Source organism: Protopterus annectens, chromosome 16.part0, assembly GCF_019279795.1.
Source record: "Protopterus annectens isolate FY-2018-M chromosome 16.part0, PAN1.0, whole genome shotgun sequence".
Classification (NCBI taxonomy): domain Eukaryota; kingdom Metazoa; phylum Chordata; order Ceratodontiformes; family Protopteridae; genus Protopterus; species Protopterus annectens.
In genome coordinates this window covers 635526426-635544609 of record NC_056750.1, presented here as the reverse complement: position 1 = coordinate 635544609, position 18184 = coordinate 635526426, and the positions used below count along the sequence as shown (strand labels likewise).

General features: G+C 38.5%; 1 protein-coding gene across 1 annotated transcript in view; it reads left to right on the top strand.

Moving 5' to 3' along the window:
- SURF4 (surfeit 4) overlaps positions 1-18184 on the top strand; it is a 362007-nt gene that overhangs the window by 273695 nt on the left and 70128 nt on the right. The window contains exon 5 of the mRNA XM_044058470.1: positions 6004-6190. Within this exon, the coding sequence (XP_043914405.1) occupies positions 6004-6190 (187 nt within the window). The remainder of the gene's footprint in view (positions 1-6003; positions 6191-18184) is intronic.

Genomic DNA, 18184 nt, shown 5'->3' with positions numbered 1-18184 from the left:
CTGCGGCCTTTACAGTCGTTGCAGATGTCTTGAGAAGTACATACCAAATGAGGCGTTGTATTCTATAATGGGTCTAATAAGGGATGAGTACAGTGGGAGAATGACCTCCTTTTTTCTGGATGAAAAGCACTTAGTGATGAGTTGTGCCACACAGAAGGATTTCCTGACTGTTGTGGCGATGTGGTTTTCGAAGGTGAGACGACTGTCCACCTGTGTCCCTAAGTCTCTTATCACACTTTCGGTGTTTAGTGCACTGTCACCTATGTGGTAATTCACGGGTACATGTTTTTTCTCAAAGGGGATAACTATACATTTCTTGGCATTGAGCTTGAGCCCATGGCTTTGGCACCAAGTATCTGTTTCTGTAAGGCCCTTTTGTAGAGTATCCACATCATTTGGGGATTCAATAATGGGTTGCAGTTTGCAGTCATCTGCGCACTTTGTTAGCCAGAGTCCCTTAGTGTTGGCCTGTACTTCAGAGAAGTAGATGCCAAACAAGAGCGGTCCCAGGACTGAGGTTCTCCACTTGTCACTTGTCTGGAGGTGGATTTGGAGTCAGCTACTTTTACAGTGTGGGTTCTGTCAGTAAGCCAGTTGGCAATCTATTGGGTGACGTAGGGATTAATACCCAGCTTAGTAAGTTTATCTATGATTCCAGAGTGAGGGATGGTGTCAAAGGCCTTGGTGAGGTTTAGATAGGCAGTGTGGACCTCCTTACCCTTGTCCATGGCTCTGGAGACTGATTCGAAGAAGTCAGTCAGGTTCCGCAGCAAGTTTGGCCCTTCACGAACCCAAACTGGGGTGGGGTCCAGTGTTTGAAGGTTGCCAATGACTTTGTTTTTAAGTTCCATGATATATGCTCCATGGCCTTGCAGATAAGGCTAGTCAGACTGATAGGACGGTAGTTTCTGGGATCCAAGGTGGATCCCCCCTTGTGGAGTGGGATAACTGTAGCTCTGCGCCACTCAGTAGGCATGAAACCTGAGGTGAGACTATGATTAAACATGACACTCAAGTGAGGTGCCAGTTCATATTGTAGTTCATGTAGTGCACAGCCCGAGATGTCATCTGGTCCCATGGATGCTGTATTCTTAGCTTTGGAGAGTGTGTTTTTTACCTGTGTGGCCATTATTACCAGAATTTGGCAATCTTCCGGTATTGAGATGGGCTGTTTAGGGGGTGAGAGGGGGGTGAAGTTGGCACTGTATCGATCTGCCTGGATATTAGCAATATCCTTGGAATCAGGACATTTAATGCCATTCTGTTTTAGCTCAGAGCAGATCTGAGCATTGCCATTTAGATTCTTGACATAGTTGTAGAATGCCTTGTGGTTATCTTTGGAATCTTTGATAAATTTTATTTTCGTAACTAGCTTTGGAGGATTTTATGAGGGATCTCAGTTTCTTACTGAGGCTAGTAAGGGAGTTTTTTGCGTCCTGGGATTTACCTCTTTTCTGCAACATCTCGTTATTCCGTTCTTTGCCATGTAAAATAGACTGTGCTGCAGTGGGACTCGTAGCAGGTGTGGCTGCTCATTGGGCGGCGCCTCTGCCCAATGAACACTATTGCTTACATCCCTGGGGCTGTCCGTATAGATCCACTTCAGCAAACACCTGCATGCCTAGACTCTAATTACCTACCTATAGTTCCCCCACCCGCACCTCTTCTACAGCATTCATCCTTACTCTGGGTGCAGGTCATTTCTAAACACACCACTACACACTGCCCACTTTCCACTTCACGGGACCCATCTCATACGTTGTCTCGACCCATGGGTCATCAGGCTTTCCCAACCTTTTAGTTCGGGTATGTACACACCCTGCCTTGATGGGTCGTTGCACGGGATTCTTCCTATAACAAGACAATTTTTGGGGTGTCCCGCAAGGGACGCTCCTGTCCCTGTTCCAAGATTAGACTTCACGGGTCCACTGTGTCCCCCCAGTTGTATCTTGCCTGTTGTCTGGGGAGCAGTGGATTGTTCACATTGTTTGTGGGTTTGTTTGTATGTTTCCCCTGTCTGGCTGGGGTGGGGGGGTTCATGCTACGTGTTGCACATTTCTTGCTTGGGCCCCTCACCTCCATTGGCATGGCCTGTGAACATATGTCATTCTTAGGTGCTGTATCTTATCATAGTTATACATCTGTGTATATCTACGCACACACACACACACACACACACATATGTGTGTGTGTGTGTGTGTGTGTATATATATATATATATATATATATAAAATGTCTGTTTGTGTGTTTGTGTGTATGTATATATATATATATATATATATATATATATATATGTGTGTGTGTGTGTATATTGCTGTATATATAAAGACGTAGATGTATGGGATGTCTGCATATGTATATTTGTATTTGTGGGTATTTATATGTCTGTCTATGTATGTATACATTTGTACTACAGAGATGGGAGGTATATATCTATATAGTTATGGGTATTCATACAAACACATATACCTCTAATTTTTTAGCTACATATCCGGTAATGTTGCCTGGTATTGCTGGATACTGTGTTTCATGTGCATGCCGGCCAACCTTATGTACCACGTATGCTTTGCTATACCTACGACTGACTCCGTTAGTGTACACAGATTCACCCGTGACACCGGCTGTTGGATACGGTGTGGTTAAGGCACTTTCAAGCGGTTGTGAGCGGGTTTACTCAGAGGTTAGCACTGCTGACTTCTGGTCACAGTGTGCATGCAGTTAGCGTCTACTTTGTTTGATCTGTGTCGGCGGGGCCTCACCCCACCCAAACGCACTTGCACACGCTTACTATTGTTTACATATGCTTACTACTACTTATCTGTGCTTACGCCTGCTTACTCCTGACTTATTCATTATGGTACTGACTCTTCACATGTGCATTTCATGCAGTACTCCACTTCACATTTAAATTTTATTTGGTAGGTTATACAGCAGTAAAATGTACATAAACGTTCGTATACAGGTTACACATGGAAAATGGTATGTGCTGCAGTGGGACTTGAGCCGGGACTGCCTCCTTGTTAGGCAGATGCTCTGCCCACTACGCTATTGCTGTACTGCTTCCTTTGCTATATCTTCCTTGTTACCCTCTTCAGCCTTTTATGCTGCTTTACCTTTAGCTAAGCGATGGGCAAACCCGCACACCTATGGTTAGCTGTACTCAGAGTTTTAAATAAATTACTACAAGGGTTTCTTCGTGTTTTTTTTCAGTGTACTGTTGCTGTTGAACACATGGGGACTGTTGGTGGGGATATGCGGACACTTATGAGCGGTCTCGCTCTTTTATGTACACATTCTTTTCTACTTTGCAGGGGCATGTTTATTCTGTGAGCTCTGCTCTCAGACACACCCCCTGCACTCGTCCATGATCCATGTAGCATTAGGTGTTCTGGCAGCATGCCTTCCTTAATATGCATGGCTCGCTGCCGTCCTCCTCTTAAACTGTCTCTTCCATGCAGGACTAGATTAGTCCTGCACTGAGGATTAGTGAGTCGGGGGGGGGGGGGGTTCTTCTTTTAAGCATGCATACTAAAACTTCCAGGTTTTTCCGTAAGCCCAAAAATTTGTGATGGCCTCATTTTCATGAAATGATGAGTTGACTTATACATTTAAAATTGTTTATTTCATTTTGGCTTGTTTCTATTTTAGTACTAGTATTCTGTAATTTTGTTTTTATTGTCTGTAGGCTCTTATTTTGCTTTTTTCCTCTCTGATTTTGTAAATGTAGTTTGAGAATAGACATTGTAATGTAGAGCGTTTTCACATTATTTAAACGGTTCATGTGATTTTAAAATATTCTTAATAAATGATAGACTTTTTGTGATACTTGAAAATTGGTGGTTCTATTCTGTATATAGCTCATTTAGAAGATTCACCCCCACATCATTTTTGCAGTCAAAATACTGTGGTCAAAAATGGAACAAGGAATTATTTCGCTTTAATTTATTTGGTTAAATTTGGACTTTGGAATTAAACAATCATTTCTGTTTCCCTGATAGGAATGAGGAGTGAAAAAAATTATAGTCATTACATTCTCAATGCTTGGCTCCATGCTTCATATTATTTGGTGACCTTTCACATATTTTTGAAGAAAGGTCAAAATGTTATGTTTTTCTAAAGATGGGTAAGTTATGCCTATTAAAGGATTCAAAGTGCGTTGAGATCACCAGCTACAAAATACAGATAGCTGACCTTAGTCAGCTGTTTACACAGCCAGTTTTAATACAGGGTAGGCAGTCCGCATTTGGATCATATGTATTATCTAAAACTGTCTTTTTATTGCATATATTAACGTTATAATTGTCTTCCATCCTCTGCTTTATTTGTCTCTCTTATGTTCCATTTAACACTTTCCTTAGAAGACTTTTATTAAAACAAGTGGCTGCTTATGACTTTACTTGGTATTTCTTCAAAAGTAAATCGTAGCCTTGTTCTGATTATTTGGGAACCTGTACGTGATTTAGACACGCTTTTAGTTTTTGTACTTTTAGACATAAGGTACTGCAGAAATAATTCATTTATATTAAATACTTAAGAACAAACTGTAGGCAGTTACATTACAGCTACAATTCAGTGCTAATAGAGTTAGTTGACTAAGAGTAATTTAACTTCATTCCTGTATGCCAGTTTGGGGCGGGGGGATATGTTTAAGAAGGATAAACCTCATCTTTGGTACTGTAAGTTGTAGTGCAGTGCTTTGCATTTACCTAAATGCCCTGGGAACTGTCAGTATAAACTTTTTTTGAAGTTGACTGGAAAACCCATATCCACTGTACCTGGAATAGAAGTGTCATTTCATTTAAATTCACATATTGAGATTGGATTTTGTACATGAAGTAATTGCATTTGTATGTACGATCCATCCACAACCCCTTTTCCAATTTTTGCACATGGAGTTGGGGTGTCACTTCCACAGTGACCGTCATCTAGAGCCATGATTCACACTGCCAGGTGGCTAGCCCTGCCGCAGAAATATGGACAATGTTTTGGTAAAATAATTTTTTTTTTATATAAAAACAAAGTCTGATGACAAAGATTCAGAAATAAAAATGGCAAAATCCAAAGCAAGAGGGGGAAATGTCACTAATCTTTGCAGAATACTTAATGATGTGTTAGAGCCCACTCAGAAGTCATTTAGTATAGTAATTGTCAGTCCTGTGTACAGGATAAAGAGAAGGTAGTTGAATCATATTTTATTTTTGCACTGTATTAGAACTCCTGTTAAATGCAGATGTGAAGTAAATGCATTCAGAGTTATGGTTGAGTAGACAGTTTTGATATCCTGAGGTTTCTGTCTTGATTTCATTGTAGATGTTGTAGTAGTAGTGAGCATTCATCTCAGCAACATTTTCATAATTCTGTGACAGAGATATGCAAAAAAAAAAAAACAAAAATGGCCCACTGCCTTATTCCATGTCAAGGCTGAGAAAGATAATGTCATATTCTGGTGAAGTTTTATTTAAATAAAGAAAGAAAATTGGATGTTTCAGGACATTTTCCAGTACCTTGTAATTATCTGTGTATAATGTGTCACTTGTATTTTGCTTAATAAGTAACTTTGAAAAATTCAGTTGGAATTTTTTTTTTGCTTTTAACTAAGCTCAGATATGCTTTTATGTCTTGTAAGGCACTTTTAACATTTCTTTTTATTACTTTTTCTAATAGCCATGAGCAGTTGTAATAATCTTCAAAGGTCACGTGAATATCTTCTCTTGCTGCTTGGTAGTACAAGATGTTTATAATTGTAGAAGTCTTGTAAGTTGTGCCTTGGTTTATTTAGTTTGCTATGCCCTGGGTCTCTGTAAATTTTCAAGATCAATGACAGCTTTAGATTAACTGCCTGAACCATGCTTGGAGAAAATATGATACCTGTTTTCTAATCCTTTTATATCACAGTAGTTTATATTATTTTCTCTAGTTTTCTTTTCAGTATAATTTTTAAGTTGTTTTCAAAAGCAAATTATACCAACTAAAATATCCTGGTTTTTTTTGGGTCTCTTACAGAAATCTTGCCTTAGTGGGTGGATTGCTTCTACTTTTTGCTGAATCACGATCAGAAGGCAAAAGTATGTTTGCTGGCGTGCCAACAATGGGAGAGAGCTCGCCAAAACAGTACATGCAGCTCGGAGGACGTGTACTGCTGGTACTTATGTTCATGACTTTACTCCATTTTGAAGCCAGTATCTTTACAGTAAGTATTTAAGCTACTGCCAGAAGCAGTTTCAAATAAATACAGTACTGCAGATTTCTGTAATTCATTCAGTGTGTTCTTGTTTTTATTAACCATTTTAACACCTCACTTTGTGTTTCCTTCATCAGAAGGATGTCCTAAATTCAGTAATAGAATGTCACAGTTTTTCTTAAAATAAGTCTCACTTTATCATCTACTTATTTTCTTAAATCATTGCCTTTGCTCACACCAGCCAACTTCTAACTACCCAAATCCGTAACTCCAGTACAGCTACTCTTCCTATCTATCCATTTATATTTACCACAATCCCCTTTATAAAACCCTTTCCAATCCTTTCTCTCCCTTCTTCCCACCATGTCAGCCATCTCTTGCCACATCCCAGTCTTCATGATGTACTCTACAACAGTGTACACTTTTAAGCTAACTCTTTGCTTTCTTCTGTCATTACACATCTTTTTACTAGCCATTAGCATTCCCATTCCCACTCTGTATCCATCACTTCATTCCACAATAGTCAGACACTGCTTACAGCGTTCTTTTTTTCCCTGTAATCCTCCTTTCAGCATCTCAGTCTCTGTGCTCATGTAATGTGTATCTAGCCTCCTCTTCAGATGTGCGCTTGCTATAATATGTACCTATACATTGTAAATTACTTTTTTTTTTCACTGTGTGATTGTTGTAGTGTTAGTACTTCTGCATTGTAACTATATGTTTGCATTTGTTCTGATAAGTTCTGGCAAGTTATCCTAGAGTTCTCTGTGTTTTGTCTATGGTTTCAAAAGCTGTGTATTTTCGGTGGTTTACTATCATTTAACTGATGTGGAGTTGGCTGACTCCAGTTCACACGAAAACCCGACCTTGAACGTTGGCAATGTCGAACTCCGATATTGCTGAACTACAGATCTCACCCCTATCTCGACCCATGTTAAAACCTGTCCCTAGGTCGCATTCGACATGTAATTCATCATTTTTGGAGTTCAGCTGTGTGAGTTTTCGCTGACGTCGGTCGATGATGATAAGTCGACAGAGTCTGTTTCAGTTTAATGGTAGTAAACCATTTTAGATACCTAGGAGCTGTTCCTGAGCAGGTTGTATCATCTCAGTTGTTCTTTGTGCTGACCGTTGAATAACTCACAGTGGTGAGCCCACAAATTTGGGTGGTGTATAGGTTCATAGGTGATTACTAGACTAACGACCATAAAGGACATTTTTAAGCCTAACCATTCTTCCCAGTTGTAATGGACATGGTTCGATAACATGGGTATTTATGAGGAGTATGTACAGCTTGGGCATATAACTTTGGCATGAATGGTCCTGCATTTACAAGCTCTCTGTCTCTTTCTAACAGAGACATAGGTACCAGACCAGTGGTACATTATTGACTCCACATCCATTGATCAAGTGCATGATAGAACAAGTGAAGAGAGGAACTCTGCTCCATGTGAATGGGAAGCCTGCTCCAGAGAAGGCATGAGCTCTGAGACACACATCTGTTCCTGTAACTATTTTTTATTTATCTTTATTTGACTGGATTAGACCCACTAGGCTAGTGGAGACCCAAGGTGGTATGTATACTACTGATGAAATTTGGCCAGGGCATCGGGGAGCTTCCCCTACTTGTGATCTATATTTACTCAATGTTGGAACAGAAATACATGTGGTAAGCTGGGAGGATGGTGCATGAAAGAGAACAGCAGCAGGGAGCAGAGGTGAATGCCAGCTCAGAGGCAGTATGCAGCATTGTGATGGAGGATTCAGAGGATGTATTCCAGATGAGACTGAGCAAATCAATGAAACAGCCATAGAGGACTGTATGGTTACAGTCCTCCAGTGAGGAGGGTTGTGGGCTGATATATTGCAAGATCTAAATAATTGGAGTGATCCAGAGAAGAGGTTTCCTGGGTGATGCAATGGAGAAGATAAATGAAGGAGATGGAAAGGAGACGTCATAGGGAAACAGCAGAAAGAGGGCACATGCAGATGCTGTTGCACAGGAAGGTGGTAGAGAAAAAGAGAAGGCAATGCAAAAAAAGTTTGTAGTAAGAATACAGAGAAAAATGGAAAAGAAACTAAACAGATTTGAGGTATGGCACAATATAATTCTACCATTTGGAACAAAATTTCAATAGGCAATAGCATTTATTCTGATTAGTAAAGAGGCGTTTTGAGACTGTACAAGCCTTGGAGAGATTTTTGTGTAAATATGAAAAAAGACAGAATGACAATTCTTGGAATGAATGTGCAATAAGGGCATCTTTTCTAGAAACTAAAAAGGAAGTACACACAAAATTCCAAATGGAAGTGGATAGACTTTTAAAAAAAAAATTATAAAATGTTTGCAAAGAAATAATACACATCTCAAAAGTTTGACAATAGTGATTTATATACTGGTGCATGGGACTGTAATATTATCCTGAAAACAGAACTGGATAAAGTTGTACATATTCCAAGTGTTATAACTGTTGATAGTAACAGAGGTATTGTGAAATATTGGGGGCAGCCAAAGACTTGTTATTTTTGTAGAAAGGAAGGACATTTGATAACTGTGACAAGAAGAAATGTTTCACATGTTGTAAAACAAGGCATGAAGCAAAAAAAAATGTGAACTTGAGTCTTGTAAATGGATGGGTTGTAAAAAAATGAGCCAAGTGCCACTAATCAAGGCAAAGAGAAAAAGGTAAAGGATTGAGGAGGAAATGTAAATTTGTTGAAACCATAGAAAAAAAGGGAGAGATGCTGAAGAAGGTAATAAAGGAGTTGAATAACTGACCGAATTAGAAGTTAGTGATAAAGAAATTAAAGTGGGAACATGGTAAGAGGAAGACAGACCTCTGTTCGTAAGAGTTAAAGATAGAAAAAGAAAATTTAAAGCTGTTAATTGTTGTTGTGTCTTTTAGCTTATCCCGGTTAGAGGTCGCCACAGCCGAACTCCAGTCCTCTAATGTTTGGTGGTAGATTTTTACGTGCAGAGTTACCGGCCCTGACGCACAATCTTCAAAGAAGGCACGCCCATTCACGAATGCCTCCACAGAGAAGACGCTGTAGCTGAGAATCGAACGCAACAACGTTTATTAAAAACTGTTGACATAAAGGAAAAAATAAAGGGAATGGGTGAAGCCTTTTCTGTAAGGGATTAGTATAGGATGGTAACTCCTAAACTAAGAACTAGAGAAAGGAATAATTTAATTATTTCTGTAAATGTTAATAGTATGAGAAACAGTATTAGAAGCATATCAGTTTTAGAATGATGCAACAAATGTGATGTGGATGTAAATATTTTTGAAGACATAAGGATTTTGATACAGGGAGAAGTTAAGAAATAGAAGTTGAGGTTATGGAGTACCTGTGGGGAAGCACCAGGTCAGTTGCCATATAAAGATATTTGGTAGGCTTTCATAGGAAACCAGTATAAACATTCACTTGAAGTTGGACAGCAAGGGAAGAAACAGGGAAACTGTGGCAACTTTGATGCCGTTAATGTTGAGGAGCGATTGGCCAGTGAGTTCCCATATGACAGAGCAACAAATGACACAGGATGAAATTGAAGAGAATGTGCCACAGGAAGATGCTATAGAACTTTCTATAGAACGCACACAGGAAATGGAGAACAAAAATGTGGCCTCAGTATGGAAGAAAATGAGCTAAGAGAAGAGTTGCTTGATTTAATAGAGATAGATAGACATATTAAGATCAGTGAAAAAAAAAAGACTGCAGAAGGTCAATAAAACCACAACAATTAGAAGTTTGATAAAACAAATGAACACAGTAATTAGGACTTTCCATAGAGATCCATGTGATATCACAGAAGTAAACAGGATATATTACTGTACAGCTAAATTAATAGATAAAATTCTACCACAAGAACACAGGGTAGTAAGGGAAAGGAAGGGGAGAAATCAAATGCCATCATGGAAGTATCAAATCGAGAAAACTGTTAAGCAATTAAGACAAGAAGTGTCACTGTTAAGAGTATATTAAAGGGGACAGATCAACAAAAATACTCAGAAGGATAGACGTAATTAGTAAAAGCAATGCACAGTATTATAACAGATCAGGATTTATCGTGCACTATTGTAAATAAACTCAAAAAATCAGCATAGGCAGAAAAAACTTAGAAGATACACAGATTAGAAGATACACAGATAAATCTAAAGGAAAAGTACAAAATAAGCAATTTGGTGACCCCAGAAAGTTCTATAGAGAATTGGGAAACAGTATAACAACATAAAAGGAATTGAAATACCACTCAAAAAAGAAGAAAGATATATTTTGGAGAAGTATTTATGAGGATCCTGTGGAACATAACAAAGACTAAATAGTTAGAAAAAGTAAAAGAAATTATAAGAAGTTCGAAGGTACAGGATATGAAATGGGATGAAATAACAGCCAGAGAGATTGAAACCAAGTTAAGAAAAGCCTCTGAGTAGAAAACCCCAGGCCCAGATGTAGTAAATAAATTCTGGTTAAAGGTATTAACATCTTTGCACGGAGATTTAGCCATGACCAAGAACCATTTCTTTGCACACCCTGAACAAACACCAACCTGGCTAACAACAGTAAAAACAATGCTCTTACTTGAGTGAACCTGCAAGCTACCGTAACATTTATAGACCAATAATTTGTCTTCCACTGATGTATAATCTGTACACTGGAATTGATGACGACAGTTTATAATCATTTAGAAGAAAATTCAGTCAAGGCAGTAGAACAAAACGGTAGTAAAATAGTCATATGGAACAAAAGATCATTTGTTACTAAAGTCATAATGGAGAACTGTAAAAAGGGGAGGAATCTTAGTAAGGCATAGATTAACTACAAAAGTGCATTTGACAGTATCCTACATTCATGGATAAGCGTGCTTAAAATGTATAACATACACCCTACACTGATTAATTGCATTACAGTGACCATTAAACAGTTACAGACCACTTTGCAATTAAGCCATGAAAAAGGACAAATTATTATTCTAGGAATAAATATTCAAAGGGGAGTATTCCAGGGTGACTCCCTGTCACCACTGCTATTCTGTCTTGCCCTTAACCCATTAAGCTGTCTACTTAACACATTAGGTCATGGCTATAATTTGGCTCCCAGAAAGCAGCAAAGTGTAAAGACTTCTCATCTTCTCTGTCGATGATTTAAACTGTTTAGCTCATTGGATGAGGAACTGAAAGCAAAACTGCAAGTAAACAAAACTTTTTCAGATGATATAACAATGTCATATGCTCTTGATAAATGTGCAGAAGCAACCTTTAAAGCAGAAAAGCTGCAGCACCAAGAAAACATCAGTTTGGGACAATAATGTGAGGTAAAAGAACTTGAACAAGTGGGAGTGTATAAATATTTTGGAATTGATGAAGGATCATTAACAAATGCAAACAAAACTTAGTAAGGAATATTTTAGAAGACTTAAATTATCCTGAAAACAGCATTGACATCTAGGAACAAAATTCAAGCTATAAACCAATTTGCTCTTCCTGTCCTAACTTACAGTTTTGCTGATTGACAGGCCCCAGAAGGTGTTGGACGGATTAGACCGGAAAACAAGAAGCATGCTTCATGCTCATCAAATGATTTATAAAAATCAGTGCATACCAATATCATATATTTTCCATACTGAAGGGAGGTATGGGCCTCCTTGAAATTGATTACGTGTAGATCTGCAATCGTGGGACTGCACACACATCTGCTGACCTCACAAGACCCAAACGTAGTGAAACTTTTGAAACGGGAGGAGAATAAATCTAAGATGACTTCCTTGCTTAGTTTAGCAGCAGCATGTAGGCGTCAAGCAGGAATAGAAATCAAACCAGAACTAGATAAAAATCAAGCAGCAGCTGAATTTGCTAAAAAACAAAGACTATAAGGTGAAGAATCGGATGAGAAGGCAAGAAATGTGAAAAATGCATAAATGTAGTTGCGAGTATAGAAAACTCCTAGAAGAACCTCATGTTGATCAAGATCAAATGCTGGAATGGTTAAGGAGCGGCAAATTCAAACCAAAAGATGAAAAGTTAATATTGGTAGCTCAAAATAGTGGGTTACATACATTTTGGTTTACAAAATCCATTGAATATGTGGGAGAAACATACAAACGTAGGTTTTGTAAAACAGAATTGGAAACAGTTGCACACCTCATTGCTGGTTGCGATATACTAATGGCAGAAGGACTGTATACTGAAAGGCATAATAGTTTGGCAAGACTGTTGCACTGGGGATTGTCCAAATATAATATTGAAGTAGCCGAAAAACACTGGAAACATGAGCCATAAAGCGTCATAGATGAAGTCTACATCACATGGGATCACCTATTACCAACAGTTCAAAAGATAAATGCGCGAGCACCAGATATAGTGGTCCATGAAAAGAAGACTAAAGAAGCATTGATCATTGAAATTGCTACACCCAGTGACTGGTGCATTGTGTACAGAGAGACACAAAGTCATAAAATATCAGTATTTGCAGGCAGAAAGGAGAGCAATGTGGACAGCTCCAGTAGTAGTAGGAACAACAGGTCTTGTATAAAAGAATCTACAGTCATATTTAGATACGTTACCAATGCTTGTAACTCCATATGAATTGCAGGAGGAGTCATTACTGGGCACATTGCGGGTGCTGCAAAGAGCACTTCTGAATGACATCAAACATTGAATCAATACTGATTTCATGAACTTTAATCATACTTTGACTTAAGAATGGGGTCCATTGCCATCAGGGTGTTAGAAACCCAAAAGATTTGGATAAAATAAAAAAAGAAAGATTACGGACACAAACATTGCAGGATTGGGAAATAATATGGAATATAGGGAATGAACAGTGTTCAGGAATAGCAATTCTATGTAGAGGGGCATTTTTGGATGCTATACTAGCAATAAAGGGAAGAACAAATATTACAGAATCAAGATGGCAAGAAAAAGTATATAGAATTATTACTGTGCGCATGTGTAACTAAAGAAAGGGCGAATTTATTTCAGAAAATCTTGTATTATGTTTTTGTTAATATGGATAACAGGAGAGTTCAGCTGTGACTTAAGGGGTAATAAAAAGAAAATAGGAAAAGTAAAAATGATGGTGGGAATAGTGAACTGTGAAAATTATTTATATGGAGCAAAAAGCATAGACGTAGTGGTACTTCAAAAACTGAAATAGATCGTTTTTTGGAGTGAGGGGGAATATGTATAACGGAAGAAGAAACTGTTCTGACAGGATTTATGGATCATTTGGCAGTATGGGTAGACATATTTTATAATGAAGAGTATATAAAACTAGAAAATTGTACATAAAATGAAATAAATGGGATGAGGAAAGGAAGAAACACATTAAGCAATTTCAATTATCCAAACATTAACTGGGAGATCTACTCAAGTACTAACTCCCTTGCCCAACATTTCCTAGAATTTATAAACTCAAACGCCCTGGTTCAAATGGTCAACACTCCCACCAGAGGTGACAACATATTGGACCTGGTCATCACCAGCATGGGCAGCCAGTGTTGCACACCGAAGGTCAACCCCTCGCTGGTTACATCTGACCATAAACAAATCACTTTGGATATCCACATTCCGCCCCCACCCACGGACAAGGAAACCACCGTGAAAAAACTTTTGTACATTCATAAGTTGGTACTAGGCTATCGGCCCTAGGACCTATACAAGCCTAGCCATAACAATTCTCTGGCTATTTCTTTTCACGCTATTTACTTCCCTGGACCCCTGTCTAGCAGGGTAATTGACATGATCCCCAGGGTGAATTTCCTTTCTCCCATCCAATCATCAAGGCTCCTTTTGAAGAGGGCAAAAGAGGCGCTCTGTTTGACATGTATGGGCAGTCTGTTCCAGAGTCTGGGGAGTCTCTGAGTCAGGAACCTATCCCTCCAGCATGTTTTGTTTATTGTGATGACAAGGTTTAGATCCCTGGGGTATGTGGCTTTCAAGGATTGGGATTTCTTTAGTGTAGCATGTCCAACAGCTCTGGGTTTGACATGGCCTTGTATGTTAAGCAGAGATCGCCTCGGAGAAGACGATATGCAACAGAGTATAGCTTGACTTTTTTAAGGTGGTCAGCATAGGGCATCTGCTTTAGGCCTGTGATTCTTTTAGTGAGGTATTTCTGCAGCCTTTCCAAAAGCAAACCTCACATTACTTAAGACCGAGGTGGAAAGTTTCAAAGCCCCCATGCTGAAGGATAATGCTGTCCAAGCTGCAAAATCCTTTACTAATGCATTCTACGGCCACCTACAGAAATGCATGGATCGTGCCATCCCAAGCAAAACCAAGACTCACTCCTCCAAGAAAAGGAAACCATAAACAAGATATACAATAAAAGGAGGAAACTAGTACAGAAAAGAGTAAAATCCCAAAAAGGGAAGACATCCCTGATCAGTATCAGCAAGAAACTACGATCCCCAGTAAAATCATCCAAGGCGAGCTTTGAAAGAAAAATTGCCAAGGACTCCAAAGACAACCACAAGGCATTCTTTAGCTATGTCAAGAATCTAAGTGGCAATGCTCAGATCTGCTCGGAGTTGGTGCAGAATGGCACAAAATACATTGAACCGACCGATATCGCCAACATCCTGGGAAATGGGTTCAGCGCAAACTTCACCCCCAAAAAGGCCCATAACCATACCAGAAGAATGTAGAGTCCCTGAAATCAGACACTCAGGTTAAAACAGCCCTCTCCAAAGCCAGAAACACAGCTTCAGTGGGACCAGATGGTGTCCCAGGCTGCGTCCTACATGAGCTCAAAGACGAACTAACCCGTCACCTAAACACACTGTTCAAACTCAGCCTTCCGACAGGCTATGTACCCATAGAGTGGTGCACAGCAATGGTTATTCCACTCCACAAAGGTGGAGTCACAGCAGACCCTGTGAACTATCGCCCTATAAGCCAGACTAGCTTAGTCTGCAAGGCTATGGAGCGCATCATCATGGAACTCATTAACAGAGACATTGGAAACCTCCAAACACTGGACCCTACCCAGTTCGGCTTTAAGGGCCGATCATGCCTCCTAAACCTAGTGGACTTCTTTGAGACAGTTGCCAAGGCTATAGACGAGGGAAAGGTGGTACACACAGCCTGCCTAGACCTCGCTAAGGCCTTTGATACCATTCCCCATTTTGGTATTATAGATAAGCTCACCAGCCTAAACATAAACCCCTACGTTACAAGATGGGTTGCCAACTGGCTCATGGACAGAACCCACATGGTGAGAGTTGCGGGAGCTAGGTCCGACTCTAAACCGGTTACAAGTGGCGTTCCCCAGGGCTCAAACCTAGGAGGTACAGGCAAACACAGGAGGACTATGGCTGACCAAGTTCGCAGACTACTGCAAACTAGGGACTAAATTGACTCTTCGGCTGACACAGAGACAGATACCTGGTGGTCAAAATCATGACCTCAAGCTAAATGCCAAAAAGTGCATAGTCATCCCCTTTGGAAAAAAACAAAGTACCCACAAACTACCACATAGGTGGTAGTCCCCTAAATACGGAAGATGTAATAAGGGATCTGGGGACCCAAGTAGATAGTAATCTCACCTTTGATAATTACATTACCAAAGTGGTTAGAAAATCCTTCTACGTGGTCCACCTGATCACAAAAGGGTTTGCATCCAGATCAAAAGAGTTTATTGTGCCCCCCTCTACTCATCACTCATCAGACCCATCATAGAGTACAACGCCCAATTTGGGATGTACCTTACAAGAAACTTGCAACAGCTGGAAAGACCACAGAAGTACCTCACCAAGAGGATCACTGGCCTCAAACAGATGCCCTATGCAGCTCGACTGAAGAAACTCCAGCTGTACTCTGTTGCATACCGCCTACTCAGAGGTGATCTCTGCCTGACATACAAGGCTATGTCCAACCCAGAATTGATGGACATGCTCCACCTAAAGAAAACCTTATCCCCTCAAGCCACACTATCTAGGGATCTAAACCTCACCACAACAATAAATACGATGTGTTGGAGGGATAGATTCTTGTCACAGAGACTTTCCATGCTTTGGAACAAGATCCCAATCCGCATTAGGCAGAGCTCCTTGCTAACACTCTTCAAAAGAAACCTTAACCAGTGGATGGGAAACAAAAAGTTTACCCTGAGGATCACTTCAGTGGCTCTGCAGGACAGAGGCATGGGGAACTAATCTAGGGGGGCAGTGAAAGCAAACACATTCTGGCTAGGCTTATAAATGCCTTCAGGCAGATAACCTAGTACTTGCCTATGAAACCTATAAGCAGTTATGGAAGGATCATATTAATACGAGTATTTTACATCAGTTGGTTGAAATGGTAGGTTGCTTTTCAAAGAAAATATAAAAATAGTTATCTGTTGGGGAAAAAGAAAAGCAAGACTGTGCTAAAATGCATAGATTCGATTTAAATTAGAAAGTAAAGATTATTATGAGAAAGAAATAGACATAAGAAATTATTAGAGAACTGGAGAACTATTGTACAGGCAAAAATATTTTACAAGGGAGAAAAGCTGTTTCAGTAAAATAATAAAATATGATAATAGTATAATGAGAGAAATGAAAGACAAAGAATATAATAAAGTCAGCAACAGATTATGGAAATTGTAAAGTTATGTAGAAGAAATGTTTAGAGAAATTATATAAAGGAACGGGACGTTTAAAAAAAATTGAGCAAAATAATAGAGAACTTAGTAAAGAAATTGTTATATGAATTAGAAAAGGTATTTAAACAGTTGAATATAGAATCAGTATCCAGCCCAGATGGTATTGGGTTTGAAATGTATAAAAATCTAGAAGGTTGGCAGAAACAAATTTAATATGTGTACTTAATGAGTAGTTTGAATGGTGGAGTAAAATTTAAGGACTTGTGTAATATTTGAATTTATATGGAAAAAAGGAGAAAGAAAATTGTATTAAAATTGGAGACCACTGGTTTTAAATAATATAGGTTTTAAGATATTTATGAAAATAATACAAATGATTTGAAAATAAAGTGCAGTATATCGTGGAGGAAAGTGTATATGGTATAATAGGGAAGGGTTGTCATGAATTAATTGTAGTGAGAGAAATTATAGATATAAATAGAATATGTAAAATTTATGCTAAGTTATATTAATAAAGCATTATTATATATTTTGTGGAAAATAATGGATATGTACAATATTACTAATAAGGCAAAGCAAGTGTGTATAACAGTGTATGAGAGCAAAGTAAAATAAGAGTTTGGTTAATGGATGGATAGGTAAAGAAATAGATATAAATAATTGTATAAGGCAAGGGTGTCCCATGACCAGTATTTTATTTGTTTTGGTTATGAATACAGTAGTTATATATGTAAATCAGAAATTGAAGAATACATGTTGTAAAATCCAAACAGAGGTTAAAATTCCAGTTATGATATCTTATGCTGCTGTTATTAGTATAGCAGCCAAAACAGAGTGGATGAGGGAAGACATTATTTATTTAGTTGAAAGTTTAAGATAAAGAGGTATGATAATAAAAAGAAAAATAAAGGATTGAGGATGCAATAAAATAGCAAGTATTCAATTTTCTATGAAGGAAATATTTGTTTTAGGGATATATTTTGATAAAGAATACATTAAGAAAGGATGGGATCTAATAAAGGAAATAAAGGGTAGATGTATATCATGGGAAATGTATACATTAATGTATAAAAAAGTATAAAAATAAGTGCATCTGATTAATTCAGTATTTATATTTGTACAGCATCATCATGATTCCTAGAGGAGATGAAAAACTGTTATTAGAAATATTTTTCCTTTGTTTAGGGATCAAGACTAAATAGTGCAAAAAAGGGGAGTTTATATATGGAAAGGAAAATAGAAGATTAGGTATGATAAATCCAATAGTACATGCTGCTTCAATAAACTAGTATAAGGTATTGAAATTGTTAAGTAAAAATAATGAAATGATGACAGTTATGTTAAAGAATAATGGATTTGGGGAAAATATAAGAAATTATAAAGAACAAAAGAATAAAATGGAAAACTAGCAAC